We start from the raw sequence: 22,721 nt of genomic DNA on the forward strand, positions 1-22,721 counted from the left end.
AATCCTTATCACGATTTGCTGGTGGTCATTGACTGCTTGTTAGATGATTATGAATGAATAATCCTGATTACAAAAATGATACGAATAAGCGAAATGATCAATATATAAACGATCCACTGGAACTTAATCGATACAGTTCAACTTTTCCTTTCATTTCTTTCACTACCAAGTCAAGGAGTATAGTGAGGAGAAAAAAATGTTGGTGAAATTGTTTCTCCTCGCTCTGGGTAAGATTTACATATTACGATCATTTGGGAAGAGCAGCATCTTAAAGAATATCTCATCTCTGCTTCTACAGTGGGGATTAGTACTGCTTACCAGTACTCGTACCAGTTCGAATTCCCGTACAAATACCCAGAAAATAGAACTGGATTTGAATTTGGCGCTTGGGAACCCAACCGCCAATATGTCTACAATGTAACCTCGAAGACCATGACTGCCCTGCCGGATCTGGAAGACCAATGGGCTGGTACTGTAACGCGTGCCTACCTTGTGTTCCGTCCGAAGAGTCCGGAGTACATTTTTGGCTATGTCAAGCAGCCAGAGTACGCCGTTTTCAACGAGATCCTGCCCCATGGATACAGAACAGATCTCCGTAGCCGCGATCTCAAGTGGCGCCCAATGCCAATGAGCCCAAAGCCGTTTGCCCTCCGTTACCACAAAGGAGCCATCAAAGGTTTCTACGTTGACCAATCTGTTCCCAATCACGAAGTCAACATTCTTAAGGCATGGCTCAGTCAATTCCAGCTTGACACCCGTGGAGCTAACATGTATAAATCCAAGCACAACCAATTTCCTGGAAACAACTCTTTCACCGGTATGTACGAAGTGATGGAACCAGTTGTAACCGGCAAATGCAAGACCATGTACGACGTCAGCGTTCTCCCTGAATACATGATCAAAGCAAACAGTCATATGGTACCTCAGCCACAACTTCGCGAAGACGATCAATACTTCTTCCAAATTGTCAAGACCTACGATTTTGATCGTTGCGAACAACGTATGGGCTACCACTTCGGCTTCAGCGGCTACAGTGACTTCCGTCCAAACACCAACAACATGGGCAACGTTGCTTCCAAATCTGCCGTTACGAACGTATACTTGACTGGTACCTGGTATAACTACACCATCCAATCCGCCAGCACTGTAAACAAAGTCGCAGTTGCTCCCTCTCTGATTAATAAGGACAAAGCCCTAGTGTATGCTTCCGTAAATTGCACTTTGAACCGCGTAGAAGAATACAAGCAGACTCCAATGGGTCCAGCTGAAGACCATAAGGTCTTTGTCGACATGGTCTACAGCTATAACATGCCGAGTGACAAGAAGAACAACGTCCGCCCAGGAAATGAAACTTCCTCTTCTTCGTCTTCGTCCTCGTCCTCGTCCTCTTCGGAGTCCAGCTCATCCAGCTCGTCTGAATCGTCGTCCAGTTCTGAATCAGAAGAAAACCCTAAGGTCAGCCCTATGAACCAGTACAAGGCTAAATTGGAGGATGTCGAAAAGCGTGGAAACCGTAACCGTCGTGACTTGAATGCATACAAGGAAAAGCAGTACTACGAAGCCTATAAGATGGATCAGTACCGTCTGGGTCGCCTAAATGATACCTCATCTGACTCCAGCAGCTCGGACGATTCTTCGTCATCCAGCTCCTCATCCAGTCAAGAATCCAACGAACGCAACAACTCTTCTTCTTCATCTTCCTCGTCATCATCTTCTTCGTCCTCATCCTCGTCCCAGTCCTACAGTTCGTCTTCCTCATCGGAATCCTACTCTCTAAGCAGCGAGGAGTTCTACTATCAACCTGCCCCGGAAAGCTTCAAGGATGCACCACAGGCTCCGTTTATGCCATTCTTCACCGGATACAAGGGATACAACATTCAATACGCACGTAACGTTGATGGACACCGCGCCATTTACAAATTGGTCCAGGAAGTCGCCGATGAGATGCAGAACCCATCAACCATGCCGAAGTCGAATACCCTGAGCAAGTTTAACATTGTAAGCCGCATTTTCCGCACAATGAGCTATCAGGAGATCTATGAAGTTGTCCAGAAATATTACGTTTCGCCGAAGGAACGCATGGAAGGCGACAACAACAGTGAGAAGTTTGCCAAGCGCGTCGATGCCTGGTGCTTCATTCGCGATGCTGTGGCAGAAGCTGGTACTCCACCGGCCTTCAAGGTTATCAAGGAATTCGTCGAAGAGAAGAAAATGCGTGGCCTCGAAGCTGCTGACGTTCTGTCGACGCTGGTAAGAGCGATCCGCTATCCCACAGAATCCCTGTTGCATGAATTCTTCCTGCTGGTCACGTCCGACACTGTTCAACATCAAGAACACTTGAACACAAGCGCTCTCTTTGCCTACAGTTTGTTCGTTAACCACGCTCACGTGAACAATCGTTCTGCATATAACTACTACCCAGTGTTCAGTTTTGGCCGTATGGCTGACGCTGACTACAAAATTGTCGCCCACAAAATTGTTCCATGGTTCTCTCATCAGTTGCGCGAAGCTGTGAATGCCGGAGATAGCATTAAGTGCCAAGTCTTCATCCGCTGTCTTGGAAATCTTGGACATCCGGAAGTATTCAACGTATTCAAACCGTATTTCGAAGGCAAATATGAAGTTAGCGATTACCAGCGTTTGGCTATGGTTGTAGCAATGGATAGAATGACCGAAAATTATCCACATATGGCCCGTTCCATGTTGTACAAGATCTACCAGAACATTGGAGACATTCACCAAATCCGATGCGCTGCTGTGCACCTGCTGATGCATTCCAATCCTCCAGCTGATATGCTCCAACGCATGGCTGAGTTCACACACCACGATCCAAGCCGTTATGTACGTGCTGCCGTCAAATCTGCCCTCATGTCTGCTGCTGAAGCTTATGATTATGATTCGGACAATGAGTTTGCTGAAAATGCCAAGGCTGCCATCAAGTTCCTTGACCCAGAGGACTACAGCTTCCAGTATTCTTCATCCTACATTCGTGACTATGCCTTCGAAAATCTTGAAATGTCTTATCGCATGTATTACGGACAAATTGCATCCGATGATCACGTCGTACCCAATGGTATGTTCTTCCAACTGCGCAACAACTTCGGAGGGTTCAAAAAGTACTCCTCTTTTTACTACCTGTTCTCAAGCATGGAATCGTTCTTCGATCTGATTGACAAGCAATACGATAGCAGCTACTTCAAGGAAGACTATAAATCAGCTGACTACTACTACAAGTACTACAAACAGTTCCCCAACAAGAAGAGTGAATACTTTGACAAGTACTACAAGTCCCACGGACCACAGAGCGACTACTACCAAAAGTTCAGCAAGAGCGAATACAGCGACAAGGAACCACAGAAGTACTCTACTACCCGCATTGCCAAGCTATTGAACATTGATCCACGTGAAGCTGAAGAGCTGGAGGGTCAGTTCATGATGAAATTGTTCAACCGCTACTTCTTCTATGCGTTCAACAATCAGACCATCGAAAATGTTCCGGAATACCTCAAGGACATGTTCGAAGATTTGGAAGATGGTTTAAATTTCAACTACACCAAGTTCTATCAACAAGATGAAGCTTCCCTGGCTTTCCCGCTGGCTACCGGATTCCCATTCGTATATACTCTGAAGACGCCAACTTTGTTCAAGTTTGAAACTGAAGCCCAAGTCAAAACCTACCCAAGCATTCACAAGATGCCAACTGGTCACCCGGAAAATGAAAACGATGACTTTATCTACATGCCAAAGATGTTGAACGGATCCGTTGATGTGAACCTGCTGTATCATCGCATGGTTGATGCCAAGGTTGGATTCGTCACTCCATTTGACCACCAGCGTTATATCGCTGGCTACCAGAAGAAATTGTTCACCAACTTACCATTCAGCATGGAGTTGTCAATGAACTTCGAAGCCGACGAATATGAATTTGAACTGATGCCCTTGGAACCAAGGAAGGACCAGCTATTGTTCCACTTGAGCTCTTGGCCGTACACTGGCTACAAGGATATCACCGAAATGCGCCCAATTGCTGAAAGCCCAACCGTCAGGATTGTTCATGATGATGATCAGACAACCAAGAGCTTCGAACGTACGATGGGACAGGACATGGTTGGATTTGCTCTGCGTTTCCAAGCCAAGTACGATCAAGACTTCTTCAACATTGAACAGCTCTACGATTTCTATCAACAGCACGACCTCTACTCTGCCCTGTTCTATCCATTCGCCACTCAGCCTTATGAATATCATCAGTTCAACTTGTACTATGATGCCCAACGTACCAATGTGCAGAAGATCAAGATCGCGGCCCACTACAAGGAAGGAGACTTCGACCAATACTTCCAAGACACCGATGTCAAGCACCCGAAAGGACGCCACGGCTACTCTGGATACTATAACGAAGCTAACTTCGCTCAACCTTTCATCTTCTCTGCTGCTAGCCAGCGTCGTCAGGAGCAGTTTATCAAGAACGCGGCTGCTGGAATCCGCAACAGTGATGTAGGAGTCTTCGACTTTGGTGTTACTTTCGAAGGAAAGAAGCAGAAGGCCGAATATGTCTTCACCACTGCCTACGCTGATAGCCCGGTTGATGAAAAGTCTCGTTTCTTGTTCTTCTTCTCTGGAAGCCCATACTTCCAATCGAATTACTTCTTCGGAATGCCATACCAAGGAAAACAGTTCCAGATGTGCTTCTCTGCTACCAATGAATTCCCGAATGTCCCTAAGCTGAACTTCTTGAATGCTCTGAACCAAAACGAAGATGCCGATCTGAAATGGGAGCTTTCTTATGGTGAGAAGTGCCAAGGAGGAGTCCAATTATCAATGAAGGGTAAACTGCATCAATCGGACATGTACCGCCATTATCTGCGCACCTCCAATGTTGGCTCAACCTGTAAGGAACAGATGGATCGTGGCTTCTACCAACTGATGGAATGCCAAAACGCCACCCGTCGTGCCAGTTATTTCGACCAATACTCTTTCAAGTTTGATTTCAAGAACTTTGATTCCTACTCCCAGAACTTGACCTATAAGTTCTATAGCTTCTTCCAGCAGTTCGCTTTCCCGTACTACGAAGCAAACTACTTCTACAAGGGCAAGGACAATCAAGCTCAGTTCAACTTCGAGCTGGCTCCATATGCTGATTACTTCAATGCTTCGTTCTTTGGACCTGAGTTTGCCTTCCAGGTTGAAAACTACCCTATTGAGAACTACTACTACCGATACTTCACTTCGATTCACTCTGATTTGTCTTTCTTCGATCGTTTCGCTACCTACGCCTATCGTGGACAGTACAACCGTAAGTAGTGACAAGATAATCTTGATTGGGTTTTATGATCTTATTTCCGATTGATTTGTTCCACAGCATCCTGTTCCGTGTCCAGCAAATACGTTGCTACCTTCGACGGAAAGACTTACGATTACACCATGGGCGATTGCTGGCATGTCGTTTTGCACACCGTTAAGCCAGATTACGAGTACTACGCTTATCAGTCGCACTTCCAGAACTCCGACTACGAGTACCGTTTCAAGAATGGATTTTATGAGGATCAACAAATCAGCGTTCTGGGACGTTCTGGACCAAACAACGAGCTGTTCTTCAAGGTCATCCTTGGACAGTACAAACAAAACGATTACAACATTGATATTATCCCGAGCGGTTCTGAGCTGCCAAAGGTTTACATTAATGGAAAGCCCCAACAGGTTCACGAGAAATACGCAATTGAACTCTACACCAACGATAACGGCGGAGAGCAGCCATTATTCCGCTGCTATGCCCTTCCCGGAAACGAGCTGGAGATCAACATTCGCAACAATGATCTGAAGATTGTGCATGATGGATACCGCGCTCGTTTCTTCGCTGATCAATCGTACTACAACAACTTCGTTGGTTTGTGCGGAACCAACGACGGCGAATACTATGACGAGTTCGTTACCCCTGACCAATGTTACATGCGCAAGCCAGAATACTTTGCTGCATCATACGCCCTCACCGGCCAGAACTGCTCCGGACCAGCAAAGGCTTTCAACTACGCTTACCATCAGAAGGCCAAGGAAGAATGCGTCAAGCGTGAGGTATTCTACGGAAACGTGATCTATGAACACGATTCTTATCGTCCACGTTACCGTTACTACAACCACAATGTCGAAGATTCATCAAGCTCTTCATCGTCTTCCTCGTCCGACTCTTCGTCCTCGTCTTCAGAGTCCCAATCTCGCGACAACTCCGGAAGCTCCTCCAGCTCTAGCTCTGAGGAAGAAAGGGAATACCACCCACACCAACAACAGCATACCGTCAAGCAGTGCGAAGTCAGGCACCAGCATCAGTTCTTCGAGCAGGGCAACCAAATCTGTTTCTCGATGCGTCCTCTGCCAGCCTGCCCATCTCACTGTTCGGCCACCGATAAGATGCCGAAGTACTTCGACGTGCACTGCCGCAATGCCGATGACCAAGCCGCTCAGCTGTACAAGCGATTGATCCAGAAGGGTGCCTCTCCGGACATGAAGGCTCGGTCTGTCACCAAGACTGTCAAGTTCAACATCCCGAAGACTTGCGTTCACAGCCAATAAAACCTCAACGAATCGTTAAGGACTGACCCCCCGCTTCCACCCATGAACAATTTAAGTAAAAATGTATGATTTCTAAAAGCAATAACCAATCAAATAAAGCAAATTTCAAGCAATTTAACAATTTCCTCTTTAATTTTCTTTATCATTATGGACAATGGAGCTGTTCCGTCCAAGCTCGATATTCTCTTTCCGAGATGGTCACTCCCTTTTTTGCTGGGCGCTGGTTTAGCGGTCGGTTCATTATTTTCGATGAGTAAACAGATAAATCATTCACTCTGCGTGGTTGGGTTCGCGAAATGGAGAATTTATTCTAATGAGAATGTCTTAATTAGGCTTAATACTTCCTGCGGTGAGACGGTTCCAGTAATTGCGACGAAATTGGAGGGGACTGAGTGGCGGCAGCACTGGGAAACAATGTCCGGAATGATGAATAAGGTCAAGCTTGCAAATTGATTGGCCACCAAACCACGGCGACGCGACGGCTCAGTGGCGTACCAGGTGGAGCGTTGATTCGATCGTGAGAGGTTGGGAAAATATTCCGTTGGGGTAGAAGAAGCAGAGGTACAAGAATACTCAGCTATAGAAGTAGTGAAATTAAAAGCGTATTGCACATTATTTTAATTAAATTAAAGTGCAATTTTGCGCAACGCAGAGAAAAAATAAAGTACTTAAAAAAAGTTTAAAGAACTTTGAGTACGAAGTTCAAATTTTTAACTCTCTAGTAGGTAGTTTTCTTACTCTCTTTGTCTCTCATGAATGATTTAAAAACAAATAGAACTGCATCGACCCAGCCTTTGCCATTTTAACCATAGTCTCGGGTGTGTAAAATAAATTTGGTTTGATGAAACCTGGTGGTGGGCAGTGACATGTAATGCTTAAAGGATCCTAGAGCTTTGTCAAACAGATCATTGTACAAAATGTGAGGCATGAGAAAGAAATTGAAGAATGTCATGGAATGTTATGATATTAGGGTGAATATACAATCAAGCCATGTGGTGAATTCTCGCTTAACTTTTCAAAAGGACCTAAGAAACATTTTTTCATGATTTAATTTGAATGTTGCAATCAACAGACACATATGAAATCTTTTGATTGCAGTACTCAACTTAAATCATGAAAAAAATGTTACTTAGGTCCTTTTGAAAAGTTAAACGAGAATTTTAAATTCACCACACGGTTTTCTACTCCTGTTATCAAAAGTTCGAATTCAGCGTAATAATTTTCGTACAATGCTGAAATTAAAGTCGATTGTTTAGCATAAGTTAGCAAACGATCTACGGATGTTTCATCCCCATGGGCGTTGTGGCTCTCTCAATCCGTGCTCTTGAAAAATCACTAGAAAAAGCACGTTGTTCAAAAGATGGCCGATTTGTGGCATTATTGTTATATAACCACCTTAATATCATTTGACACTAATTCGGCTCTCGCGCCGTCAATTTCAGAGCAATGACCTAATAGAAAAAAATAGGATCAGCCCGCATTTCACTTACTTTTGGCTGCTTGAACGCGAGAGCGGATTAGAGTGAAAGGAACCATAAAGTGAGTAGATTTGCTGTTCCGTGCATCCGTTTTATTCCACTGTTCCCATTAACCTTTCCGTTCCTGACGTCTGTTTTTAGGGGCTTTCAAAAATTAAAACTGCTGTTAAAACCACATTTTTTACCCATTCCTTCGCAACAAGATGCATTCGATCCGGATGGATCCTAATTTTTGATTAAATTTGGATTAATCCTCAGTACGGTTCCAGAATTATTCCAGAATCCGTTAGGGTCAGTTGTCGCCGAAAATAGAGGTCATTTACAAATTTAAGTCAAAACAAGTCGTGTGACACATCAAACTTCATGATTTCACAAAACAATTATGGGAAAGATATTTTTAGGGGTCCGGCCACACGGGCTCAATCCGGGGTTCAATCCGAGGGAGCTCCGGAATGGCCATTTCCTAAATTGAGTCAAAAAAGGTCGTTCGACACCTCAAACTTCATGATTTCACGAAGCATTGATGGGAATGATATTTTTAGGCCAGGCCTTAGGGAGGCGATTAAGCTTCCGGAACTCGCACCATTGTAAAAAGTACAACACCTTCGAAAAAAGCAAGCTTGTTTACTAGAGCGGCGGGACTGCGTGAGTGATCAAGGACCATGCGAGTCCCGGAAGGTTAAAAAGTTTAATAGATTGAAAATACTTCAAATAGTATTCGGCGGTATGCCCCTAAAAAGTTTTGAAATTTTAAGGCATTTTTCAGTATTTGCAAAATTTATAACGGATTTTGTAGAGTCATGAGCTTTTCTGGATCTTCGTATATAATGTTACTCATGATTCATTTCAGCACATATTGTCCATAACGCCTTTTTCTTGTACTCTATTGAAGGAACTTGACTTACTTTAAAATACATCACGGAGAAAAGGGTTTTTAAAAATCGTGACAAATCATATAAAAATTTGGGTCAAAAAAATCTAACTCTGGATCGTTCAATGGTCGAAATCGCTATCAGAACTCTCGGATCAAAAGAAATCGAACTTTTGAATGGGTCTGCCAATAGTTTGGAGGCACTGTTGTACTTCGTTGGGTTAAATTAATCTAACTTTGCAGAAGTCGTAATTGCAATCGGGAGCAAGACGGGCACGTGGTGAAGTGATCCGATGAATGCTTTGATAAGACGGGCTGTTTGTATTGCGGATAAGTTTTGCTAGCCTACGAGTACCTTGAGAAATGATAACCAAAGTTGTCAAGCAAGGTACACTTTAACAGTTTTGCAGTTTTCCTCATTGAGCTCCCCTTATAAGTTTCGTTATCGTTCTTCGAACTACATGGGGTTTTTCTGAAGTGATCATTAGAGCCACAGCCCACATGGCCTTTCGAAATTTGGTCAACTAGTTAACAAAAAATAGAAAACATTCGATCCACAAATTTCCATTTTTTTTAATACCAATGAGATTTTAGGCTTTTGCTTGGCCCCTTGTAACCGGTTCCAGAAACCAAAATAGCGGTCAAAACTCAGACCAAAATATTTGACCTGCTGATTTGAGATAAAAGAAATATTCTTTGTTTGCACTAGATTACTCAGAATATCCTCATTATAGACCTTTGGACTCTGTAGTCGGTTTGTTATTAATTGGCCCTGAAACTAATAAAATCAAGAATGAAATTGTACTATTTTCCATTCTATAATTCTTGATTTCGGCGCCCCCTGAGGGCTGGCGCACAATGGGATCATCCCGAAAATAGACGATCGATAATGTTTTCACCATCCAAACGGTATTTTTAGCTACGATGTCTTCCTAGGGTAGTCTCATATTTTTTCCTTGGATCAGCAGGAATATAAATTTTAAGGATCAATTTACATGGATTCCCGAGCAAAAAAAAAGTGCGTGAAATTTTTTTAGACGGTTGATGTCTGGGGGAAGGGATCATTTGCAGAAAATTATTTTAAGCTCTTTTTAGTGGAATGTGTTCAACCGTCTGAGACGAGTTTAGTACTCTTCATTTAATTTCACTACGTTTTGTTATCTTACGCAGATACGTATTTCGACCTCAACTATGAAGTCGTCTTCAGTGTCTTGTACTTGACTCGACCTAAGTCGACGAAACTTTGCGCTTCTCACTTTTGACAGCGAGAAGTGATAAATGAGGAGTAAGAAGTGAGACGTCTCACTTCTTTTTCCTCATTTCTCACTTTTCAAGTGAACATTTCGGCCAAATGACCCTTTCGGCTAATGACCCTTTCGGCCTAATGACCATTTCGGCCAAATGAACCTTTCGGCCAAACGACCCTTTCGGCCCAATGACCCATTCGGTCAAACGACCCTTTCTGCCGAACGACTCTTTCGGCCAAACGACGTTTTTGACCAAATGACCATTTTTGCCAAATGACACATTCGGCCAAACGACGCATTGTGCCAAACGACCCTTTCGGCCAAATGACTTCTGAATGAATCTGTTTTCTGAGGTATTTCATGTTTTAGTATCAATTAATTAACTCAGTATGTTTCGTGAGCTTGTACATATAAGTAAAATATAAGTAAAAGCAATTTGAGGAGACTACAGCAATATACAATGAGGATATGTAATGATATAATGATTATTAGATTTTTAATTTATTATTATAAACTAAAAGCTTAAGAATGCCACTTTTATGAAAAAATCTGAGATCCTACAATTTATTTGATTTTGCTTGGATATTTTACAAAATAGTTTGTTTTCTTTGACTTTTGAGACATTTAACCTTCTGTCTGTGCTCAAGAAAACTTACGTCGTCTGTGCTGTGGGGTCAAATTGACCCCAAATTGAAATAGCTATTACTTTTTTATTGTTTGGCTGATTTCGGACTTTTGGGGCTGTTTCGAAAGACAATTTAATCATCTTTCTCAAGCCGCCATTTTAACAAATCTTAAATTTGTGCGATAAGAATATTCACAATGAGGAGAATTCTATATCTTGAGTAGTCTAAAATAATGAATTCAAATATACCACCACCTAGCGGCCAAGCTCTAAACTAATCAATGTGTCATGTCAAAGCACACGCCTTCCTGCATAACCTTTTTCAGATATAAGTAAAATAATCATGAAAAATCACTGTTTTATACCCTTGTTCACTAAAACCCCTCCCCGCGATGTACCCACCCACCAATAGTCAATCTTTGGTTACGACCTGAAAGATGATTAAATTATCTTTCAAAACAGCCCCAAAATCGGCCACACAATAAACAAGTTATAGCAATTTCAATTTGGGGTCAATTTGACCCCAGAGCACAGACAACGGAAGTTTTTTGAAAAAAGTACACTGTAGCGCATATTTTCAAGATTTTTCAAGCGAGTTTGCACCTAGGAGACTGATATTGGCAAGTAGACATACAGGGTGTTCAATAAGTTCGAATACACTTTCAAAACATGTTTAAAAATTGAGATTAAATTATTTCTTTTCCCGGTTCCATTTCATTGAAAGTATTGTTTATAAGGAACGTTTGTAACATTTCTTTTGAAATGACCTCTATTTTGTACTTCTTCACGAGCTTCAAACGTTTCTAAAACCCATCGCAAACGGCACGCACGGTCTGCATGGGCATTTCGTTCCAGATTTTGAGAATCACGTCATAAACTGATCCAAGTTACTGACCCCGTATTCGTACAGCTTTAATATAATAAAGGACCGAACAAGGAAGTTAAGAGGGTTCAAATCCGGGAAGCTGAGAGGTCGCAAAGTTTTGTCCAAAAAGTCGATGAAATTGTCCCCATATAAGGCTTAGATCGCACATCGAAACCTCGCAGTTAATAACTGTGGAAGTGCTTAATGAACACTAAGCTGAGAGGCGGCTCTGTCCCAGTGTGGGGATGTAATGCCAATAAGAAGAAGAAGAAGGCTTAGATCGCATTTTTCGTGTATAAAGGGTTATCGTGCTATTGGAACACGTAGGACTGATCTCCGTCTTATCACCAGGTCACTGGGTGCATTAATCGTTCCCAAAACCTTAGTTTTGTAGTACGCCGCAATGATTTCGACCTTCAAAAACGGCTATTTACGATGCCCCAATCCATTTTCAACGCGCGTAATAAACAAACAACAAGAGACAGAATGTCAACACCACACACATCCGTTAGCGTATATATACCGTTAACGCTGACACCAATACTAATACAGAATATGTACATTGGGCTTACAAACACAATTATCAAACATTTGTATTCGAACTTATTGAACACCCTGTAACAGGCTAGCAAATTATTAAAAATTTAGGGGACCAAGAAGTCTAGACCAACATTTCAAATACACATATACACTGGATTCTGTTTTTACACGATTTATATTTTCTCTAGTTTACACCCACCCAAATTTTAAACGCATATTAATTACCATGTGATTTTTTTTTAATTATTTAGGATTTTTTGAAACATGTTGCAAAAATTTCTGGGGCAAATTCAAGTCACGATCAAAATTACAAGCGAAAAAAAATCGTGTAAAACAGAATCCTCTGTGCAAGTTCACGGAACATAATGAATTGATTAATTTATATTAAAACATGGAAAAGCTCGGAAAATTGTTGTTGAAGTTAGTTTACCAAATTGAAGCGATTTCTCCTACAAATGTCAGTCCAAAGTATAGGGTTTATTCAACAAAGATGTTCAAAATAACATACTCTACAACTTTGCTGAAGACATCAGCCAGCTCTCCAAAAAAATTCTATCGAAAAAAAAACTTTGCTCGGGTATCCTAGGGTAGTAAGTTGGTCCTTGATTTTTTTTATTCCTTCTGATGCAGGAAATAAATATGTGACTGTCCTTAAAAGATACGGAAGCGAATAAATGCCGTTTAGGGAGTCAAAACATTTTCGATCGTCTATTTTCAGGATGATCCCATTGTGTGGCGCCCTTGGCGTGGGCCAACCTGGCCAACCGCACGCTACGGGGCTGTCCATAATAAATCGTTTGACGTATCTCCGGATGGCCATGTTTCGTCTATAACTGAACCGGTGCCAGCGAAAGTGGTACATGTTACATTGAGTAAATTTTACAGGAAACGCATTTTTCCAAAAACTTAGAAAATAAAATTCAAATTAGCAATTTTTTCCTACTCAACTGCACCAACGTTTTATGACTGATGTGCCTGAAGGTAGTAATGAGAAATTTGCGTAGTTTCTTGACAAATTTCATGTTTGTTGAAACAAAATGCACATGTACCACTATTAACACGTACGTCCCCAACCCCCATTTTACGACAAAACTCAAAATTCAAAACCACGTAGCTCAGCCAATTTCCAACGGATTTTCAAGCAATCTTCTGGAATCGATCACAAAATTCCTATAGTTTTAGGAACCGAGATCAATTTTGGTGCAATGATCATGGTTTCGGATATAATCCGGGGAGTACTGGGGTTACCTCCCTCCGTCCGTGCAGAGCCCAATATAACCCATAATCGCATATTTATCCCATACGAATAGGAAACCCAGCAAAGATGGGACTGATATGCGATCATGGGCAGTATAGCTCCTTCCGGGAGCAGTTGCAAGTGATTTTTTTTTTAAATTTGTCGGAATAAACTCCAAGTAGTTTACTAAAAAAACATGCTTTCGGTACCGTAACGATTCACGGAAAATGAACCAAGTAATAAAAATGAGTTTTTTTGTTCTCTCATGAAATTTGGACGAGTTTGAGGAGTCAAAGGAACAATCATGCGATGTTCAATTTATTTCCGTTCTTCAACCAAGAGTTTCAGATCAAGTTTTGAATATTCTTCTGCGATCGTTGGATAACAAGGTTCATTCTAAATGAAAACTATGAGAATAGCTCGACTACTTATGAATTTTTGAAGAGTTTGTGGGACGAATGATTCTTTTCACTCTTCAATTTTGGCCTCGTATATCCGAACTGGAATGTGTTCCAAGGCCACCGGATAATCAGGTACTCTCCATAGAGAGACTAAGAGTTTTTTCAGGTTTTTTTTTTATGAAATTCTAAATGGCTTAATGTGTTAAGCCTGATCAATTTTGACCTTCACTAGCAAAGGCTAGTGGACTTGATAGCTATCGAGTGACGAGTTGTACTCAAAGAAGAAACTTTTCAATTCTGATATATCGGATGAGCGATTCGTTGAAATGATCTTTTTTGACAATTACTGGCAATTATTTCGTAAGTTTCGAAACCTATTTCGTGACCACCAGATGGCCAGCTCCATTTCAATATGAAACAGTTAGAATTGCTTGACCAGTTAAATTTTGGCAACTTGACCCGGAGATCATTGAGGTCTTTTCTGAAAAGGAGTGTGTCGGACAAATGATTTCCATCACATTTCAATTTTGCACTGTGAAAATAATCTATGGTACTTTTTAGTTTTCTTAAGAAGCTCTGAAAAGTCTGAGGTGTCATACAAACAACTTCTTTTGGTCTTCTCTAACGAACATTCTCATTTTCCCAAATCAATCCATAGACCATAATAATGATCAGTTTTATTCCAAGTTGAAACAATGAAAATGTCAAGACTGCCCATGAAACACTGAAAAGTTGGCCTCGGCGTGCATTATTTTGACAAATCGAAGTGACATTTAGAAAACTCAAATATCCATCTATTACTCACTGAATGAATTTTATTTGATTGTTAAAAAATGTGAAAAATAAAAGAGCGGATTTTTTGCTAACTGTGTAGGACATTTCTGATTTTAAAAGGTTTGAAATGTCGGTGTACCAATTTCTTTGTTGTAAAATTCAAGCCTGTTGGCTATGAGGAATTTTCAGTCAAAGAATTTTTGGTCGGTGGAGTTAGAAATTCATCAATCTTAAGAATTTGCTGCTTTTTTTTCAAATGGAATAAAAAAATCGAGATAATACATTTATTTTGTGTGTGTGTGTGTGTGTGTGTGTGTGTGTGTGTGTGTGTGCGTCATCCTCTACCCCTCACCCATCTGGGGGCGTTGGTCAAGTAGTACTACGAATAATTTGATCAGATCTCATGTTCCGTTATGGTGTCCTTTTTGTTACGAAGACTAGTACTACAAAAAGGATTCACTCCTGAAGCAAGAAAGGTTTCTTCAGAAAGTGTAGGGAAAAGGATGTACTAGTAGTTCATAACAGGTACAGCCAGAGCCGTAGCGTGGACTCCCAGCGCCCTTGGCGAAACCATTATTAGGCGCCCCTCACTCTTGCAAATGTTCGGAACAAAAAGCGTGCTAAGAGCAGGGAGAATATTAATTAACTTTTTTTGCGGGGAGGATTTAATGATTTTTTTCTTTCCTAAAGCCTCTCTAACCTGCATATGTTCCAATAGGTAGAAAGTAAGGGTTATTAAAAGACCAGAACATTTTTAGAAATCCCCTGAAGTTCAACGTTTTTCGTCGTTTCTCATTTATTAACATTCATTTCATCATTGCAGCAATTTCCGAAAAAAAAATGACAAAAATATATGTTTTGTTAATAACTGCGGAACGCAATGTTCGTTCGGTCTAATTTTCAATAGGGTCTAACTAGGCCTCAATCTGCGTCGAATGTAACTCGGATAATGCTAAGTACAAAAAAGTTTGTGTCACATTTCTTGTGCACATACATTTCTTGTGCACAGACATCAGTCTATTGTGGAGTCGATTGGATGACCTTCGGAAACGCCATTAGTTCTTTTGATGACAACAAATCCAACTCCAGAGTGCCTTGGTTTGCAAAAACTTTTGATCTTTCAATGAACTTCCACTTTGGAGTGAATTGGTTGATTGTGAGAATAGCGATTGGTCCAAGTAGTATCAAGACCAAATAATTAGGTTGTTTGATGACCAGAATAACCAACGGGCCTATTCAGATCAAGGTGTATGAATTTTTAGAGTGGGTCTGACGGTAGTTTGGTAGCACTGGTTGTTTTGGTTGAACCAATAAATTTCAATTTCAGCATACCTTGAAATGATGGTACTAAAACTATATGAATTTGATTTACGCTTTTTTTAGTCTACTCTGTGTTTCGCCTTTGGCTTATTGAAGTCCTTATCTAGGGCTCTTTCCCCAGAAGCTTGTTTCATGCATTTGTATTTCCTCTTCCACTTTCTTTTCCATCAAGTATATGATGAAAAAGACATTCCCAAATTAGGGGAGCATACCGACGTTACAATACCTTGAAACGTTATGACCCCGGGAGTTATTGCTGTCCCAGAAAGGGTCTGACCAACGGCAGCTTCCGGGGTGGGCGCGAAAGGCCTCTTTTCTCCCAGCTCCCAGGGCGTGCGAGCGTGGGGAGATTTCGAATGGTGGTGAAGTTTATTCATCACACTTTACCTTTATTGGTTTATTCAGCGGTTCTTGACGATCTTATGGCCGAGGTAAATTACGGAATTTTCATCCGTTGATGGAAGCCGATAACACGGGGTTAGTTGGCACTATGCGTGAGAAAAGCTGGGACGAACAATAGCTGTCGTTGTCAGGACGCTGTATGACAAAATGGCGTTCGTGGCGAGGTACCGCCTGTCGGTTCGGATGAGAAAGTACCTCCAGGAATGCGTAGAAATCCCGGCACCTCTGGGCAGGATGTTAGCAGGCTCGGTGGTTCTCACTTGGCAGGTCTTGCTAAGCTCGGCTTGTACAATACGCACCGCTCGCTGGAAGTCGTCTGCCAACCGGATCAGCCGGAACAGTTGTCAACCCCGGAAACGAATAACCAAACGTCGGCCATCCAAATGGTAATTCCTGGTAATATTCGCTCCGGAGGTGCACTTAGGCACGCGCCGCCTTGCGAGATGGCGTTCTCGTGTTGATAGCACCTACAGTTGGTGAGAGGCGTCGAAAAGGCGCAATATCCAGCCACGCACGTAGCAGGATTCCCACGTAGTTCCCGAACTTCACACTATCGGACTGACTATTTGGGCTGATTTACCACACTTATCTCCAAATTCCGAGTTTCACGAGGAATGAAATAAACTTCAAAGATGCGAATTGGATGTAGGTTCTTAGTATCTCGTACCTCGACTGATCGCTTTCTTCATTTTTTGCATTCTTCATCGAAGCCACTGGAGCTCATATTTTTGGAAACCGTATTTATTTGTCACCCACTTTGCCAAAATTCACCGCTTTGATTCATCGCCCACCCGTTTTGAAATGACGGTTAGACACTCAAATTATTTCCTTGCATTCCAACACCATACACAAAGTGTTACCATTCGGTAATAACCTGATTATGGATGTAGTCCCCGCGAGAATCGTGATAAGATGTTAAATTTGTATCAGTTTGCACCAATGAATTTGTGAATAATTTAACTCGCAATTTGTGAGTAACTTAACTCGTCTTAGACGGTTGAATAATTTGTCATCCTTTTCCATAGCGGAATTCTGGATTTCGGCGCCCCCCTAAGGCATGGCGCCCTTGGCGGGGGCCAACCCTGCCAACCACACGCTACGGCGCTGGGTACAGCAAAACTTCCCAAGGACGCCCTTATTTGTAATAGCTACTCAGGGAATAGAAGGTCAAGAAGAGCCACCGTTGCTAACTAAAGCGTGAACCGGATACCTGGGACTCCCACAATATCCGCGGCAATAGCAGCAACGATGCCCTGTACGTATTTAGTGTCAAGTTTGTTGAATTTATATATTTTTAAGGCAATGAAAAATAAAGAACTGGAACGTGCTCACCCGATTTGTTCGTCCTCTATCAAAATTGGTCCAGTTTAGAACAGGATGCACCATGGATATCCAGGAAGACAACATAAATTACAAGCATTTTGTACTTCTCGTCCTCCTTTGCTTCTATTTGAACTGTGGCCGCAATACCCCATTGTCGCCGACGCAGTTAATTGGTTATCTTCGCAAAATTATAGTGCGTTCACATTGAGTCTTGCAGTATTGTTTTGCTCTATGATGAAAAATTATCATACTGAATGACGCTCTCTACAAATAAATGGAAATAAAAAATATATATATATATTTTTAGAAAACCTCTAATACAAACTACAAATGCATTTTTATGCTTTTCCAATTTTCCATTAGAAGAAAAGGGTTTTGGCGTTGTTATGATCATAATCCAAAATTAATCAAATAACATAGCATAAATCATTGCTATTTTTTTAACAGTTGGGCGAATATTCCTTCTTGATGACAAATAAGCAAAAATTTCAATATTTATATCATTGAATATGTTGGTAATTAAATAAAACGAAAATTAGAAAAATTAATAAATTTATACCATACGTTAACATCAGAAATGCTTATAATTTTTCTTGAATTGTAGACAATATTATTTTTTTAATCAAAAACGGTTAAATTCAAAGTTAATATTGTGCTATATGAAAATAAAACCTCTATCAAAAACATATTACTAATCTTGTATATTGAGATGAGATATTGGGTTTTGGTCAATTAACTTCAGTATAAATGTATCTAGGTGAAGAAGAGTGGATAAATGTCTGAGTTCACATATCTTTTTTTACTAGAAATAATGTATGAACTTACATTCACGCAATCGCCATTGATTAAGATGGAATATCTAGCTAAAATTTTGAAATTAGAGTGAATAAACCGATTTTTGTACCCAGGATTTACATCAAGCTACAAAACATCGAGTGTACTGTATATGATTTATCATATGAACTTACTCTATCACACCATATACCCTATATCAGTAGAGTAGACACATGAAATTGAATCGTGAAGTAAATTGATATCTATTTAAAGTGTCGTTGACTTTGCCGTTTGCTTTCTGTAATTCCCGCGGAAATAATTACACGCAGAAAAATATAGTCTATTAGAAATTAAAATTACAATGAGTAGGATGAACAAACTGTTTGTGCATAAAACTAATAAAAATATTTCTTTACATTTATTTACTAAATTTGTTGAATCTATAAAATTTGAAATCGAAAATAATATTTGCTTATTTTTGTTATTCCTGTTTTCAACTGAAGTTGACTCAAATAATCAATTTTGTTGAAACAATAGTTTGCATTGTAAACTCAAGGATATTTTCCTTTTGAATCTGCCTATTTATTCTCCATGTTCGAACAAAGGAACCAGATGTATGAAACAATTAGACAAATATTCTTTTACTAAGTATATCTTATTTATAACAAATATTAACAAGAAGAAAAATAGTGAACTATAGGTCTGTAAGTTTTTAAGGTAAGTTTATTTTTTTATTCAACTTTCTACTGTTTCATATTTTCCTAATAATATATTCCTAAAAATATTTTTATCAGATTTGTGATTAAAATCATCAAATAAATGAAGATAATGAAGGTATTTTTTTTAGCTCAATAGCCAATTCATGTAATAAAATGATTTTCTCTTTTTCTAGAGCCAGATTGTTTGAGAATGAAGGATGAAGGCAAAAATACTGTAATAGAAGTATGACATAAAAATCATATCTTTGATTAAGGACAAAATAAAATATACTAGAACAATCCATGTTTTTAATAACAAAACAGTGACATCTGAAATGTGCAAAAAAAAATCCAAGGTTTTAAATGGAAAACACAATATTTTTACACAACAATTGGAGTTTTGTGCCGAGAAAAATAAAAATATTTGTTTCTACAAAATTTAGTTTTTGTTTCTGGCGTGTATCAAATCAATGAAATTTACTGGTAAGCCGTGAGTCAACAATAAAATTTGTTGAATCGATACGAAATCCTTTTCAGTTTACAAGATATTTTTCTTCGTGTACAATATATTAAGTTTTTCAGTGAGTAGAAATTTTTTAGTGATCTAAGAAATTTTTGAAAATAAATTGTGGGTATAAGTAATAACTCCCTGGCAATAACTGGTGAATTTCAGGTATATATTCTTCTATGATGTTATGCCAATGCTGCATCAGCAACAATGATCGAAATACAAAAATGGAAATGCGAGTGGATACGACTCGATACAATTCTACTCTCTATTCGCACAGTAAACTTCAATGGTTAAATCGTAAAATAAATATCGTTATCCCTGTGGGATTTGCCATAGCACCTTTGTCATTCGTCATGTTTATCACCTATTAATGTTTATCACCTATTAATTTATAATAGTACTCATGGTATAAAACTGATCAATTTCTTGCTACTCTCTTGAGTAACGTTGATTCATTTTAAACATTTGAATGCATTATTGATATTATTTTCCTATGTAGAGCTACGTCCTCAGAATTATTTTATTTTTATAATTAATGAGGTAATGAAATAATGGAGTAATAAGGAAAAATATAGATAGAAAAAGTGAAGAAATTATTAGGAAAAAAACACAAAGGATTGAATTAAAATGATACTTAATGGATCCAACAGATCAAGGCAGATCTTGAATTGATCACCCAAAATTCGCCTAACGCCAACTGCCCAATCAAGTTATTTGGTACCGCTATCTCACTGCGTTCACCCGGTCTTCTGTTTCCGATGAGCCTTCGATTTGTCGATGCGAATTGCCAATTTATATTTATCTCTATCAGCGGATTCCCGACTGGTTCAGCTTACAAAACGGCTTAGCATGGCGATGACTTGATGGCCGATAACCTAAGTCTTTTGATCTCACTCCTCGTCTCACTCCGGAAGTTTAAAAAGGGATCAGCCGATTTTCATCCGAATATGGAAAGATTTAATATTCTAAACCACCAGAAAAAGACGTCAACCGCGAGGCATGGCTTACTATTTCATTTTTTAGATAATACATTTATTTTGTGTGCATTTAAAATTCTAACCTCTTAAGCCAAAAACTTTGTGAAGAAATTTCTCAATTTTTATATATGTGTTTAAGTATGTGTTTTTTCATTTCCAATACCACACCGTGTGAAATGTCCACGAATCTACTATTTCTCTCGATGACAGCTGGTGATCTTCACCTTCTCTACTCCAAGTGCTTAGTGGTGTGCAGGTTTTTAATGCACTATGTAAAATTCGCAAGTTGGAGTGCGTACATATTTTAAAATGCTTATATTTAGCATCTGCACCCAAAAAACAAATCTGACAATTATTGTATAAGATCTGGGCATATACAATTCTGTAAGCTTTTTATACAGATATTGTATTAAAATATTACAAATCTGTATTATTTCAATACAACAATTGTATTAAAATCTTCCGAAATTGTATATGCCCAATTATTATACAGTTTCTGTAAGGTTCTTATGCAGATCTGTATTAAAATCTGCCATCCGCTGGTTGGGTGATGGAATAAAAGTTTTATATCTCCTCTTCGACTTTTAAAGAACAAAATGAGTAACATTTTAATTATATTCTTTCTTTTTCGATAATCTTTTAGTGGATAATTGAATCATTAACAGCTCTACGTGCATTTTGTATTTCGCCCTAAGTTTAACTTATAATTCTTAATAGCCTCTGCCTCAGAAAATGTGTGGTTCATTAAAATTATTTTCAGTTTGAATTTTTTGCAATTTTACCATACAAACAACATCCATTCCTTAAAAAATAGGTAATTTTAAGCTATGGAGCAATATATTTTCTTCAATGTTATCAGAAGGAATCATTTTCATCCTCAATCTAAATCATTTTATATAGGAAATTTACGCCGGCATTATACCTACTTATTTCCGGGTTGTAAAACCAGTTTTAAAATTTGTTAAAAAGTAACAATGAGCTGAGTGTTAATTTGAGTAGCCATAAACTGAGGGTAAATTTTATTTGAGCTATGCTTTTCTCTGGTCCTAGAGATTCCCTCAAAGAGAATGTATAGTCTAATATAAGTAGGTGTGCTCTCCTTGCTACACCGCCGACTACTCGCATTCCCATACGAAAGCTTATTGAATTCTATCGCAGGTCTACAAAGGGACCCTACCTCTCCAAGCGATATGCAAATCAAGCGCAGACTGCACTGCATCGCCTTTCGTCGTTTCTTTGGGACACCAAAAGCGGAGTACATTATTCGAACAAGTCAGAATAACCGCACTTGATCTTGGGGACAATGATGACGACCGAGCGACGGGGAGATCGCGGTGACTTGCACGGACGGCGGTGGTGATGTATGACAAACAGCCATAATAAATTACACCGCCACAGATATTATCGTGCGCAGCTCCCCTGGCAAGGGTTATAACTTTATTAATTTAACTATTTTAATGAGACGAAAAACATCAACCGCGAGACGTTTTGACCGTAAACAAGTAGAATTATTCTAATCGGAAAAAGACATCGACATGGCGCGGCAGCTTGAATGCCTCCTGTCAGTACGAATTACCGCACTCCTAGGAGCGGGAAAAGTAAAACTTCTTTGTGGGGCTACGTTCGGCGACTTAGCAGGAAATCGCGTGCATAGAATCCATAAACAAAACATCATTCGAGCGCGCCGACCGACGTCCAAGAATGAAGGATATGCAGTTGCTCCATAAGTGCATCCCCAATAAGTTTTCCGCCTTTCACTAGAGCTACCGCAAAACAGTGCTGAAAAGGTATCGTTTCTATCGAAAAACTAATCATCGGTATTAAGTGCAAAAATCTAAAACTTATGGACAATTTATTCATTTATTATCGTTGTATTGTTAAAAATCTCATGTCGTCGCACATGTTAGTCATTGAAGAAGGTCATACCAAAGCTTGAGTGGATTAATCAGATTGTTTTTTTTTTTCATAGTCGAAATTTCAACTCTCCTACTTCCTTGTTGGTACTGCAGCAGTCCATTTCACGCGAATTATGATCGCGCGCACATGTCATTTCGTTGCTATGATCTGACGACGGGACGACGCGTGCCTTCCTTGTTTACAGAAACGTGCACTCA

The 22,721-nt window shown here is 39.8% G+C and overlaps 2 protein-coding genes across 5 annotated transcripts in view; both read left to right on the forward strand.

The window, feature by feature from the left end:
* LOC134219229 (A disintegrin and metalloproteinase with thrombospondin motifs 1) overlaps positions 1–22,721 on the forward strand; it is a 740,918-nt gene that overhangs the window by 369,217 nt on the left and 348,980 nt on the right. The window lies entirely within an intron of this gene.
* LOC134220728 (vitellogenin-A1-like) lies at positions 197–6,676 on the forward strand. Its single transcript, XM_062699827.1, has 3 exons — positions 197–227; positions 299–5,293; positions 5,360–6,676. Exons 1-3 carry the CDS (start codon positions 197–199, stop codon positions 6,562–6,564), a joined length of 6,231 nt encoding a protein of 2,076 aa, XP_062555811.1. The 3' UTR covers positions 6,565–6,676.

The sequence above is a fragment of the Armigeres subalbatus genome, chromosome 3, assembly GCF_024139115.2.
Source record: "Armigeres subalbatus isolate Guangzhou_Male chromosome 3, GZ_Asu_2, whole genome shotgun sequence".
Taxonomy (NCBI): Eukaryota; Metazoa; Arthropoda; class Insecta; order Diptera; family Culicidae; genus Armigeres; species Armigeres subalbatus.

Bases quoted from the DNA above. Each gene is read 5' to 3' on its own strand.
- LOC134220728 (XM_062699827.1), top strand. From the start codon at position 197: ATGTTGGTGAAATTGTTTCTCCTCGCTCTGG. The intron at 228-298 runs GTAAGATTTACA...CTGCTTCTACAG, and splicing joins ATTGTTTCTCCTCGCTCTGG to TGGGGATTAGTACTGCTTAC. The intron at 5,294-5,359 runs GTAAGTAGTGAC...TTTGTTCCACAG, and splicing joins CTATCGTGGACAGTACAACC to CATCCTGTTCCGTGTCCAGC.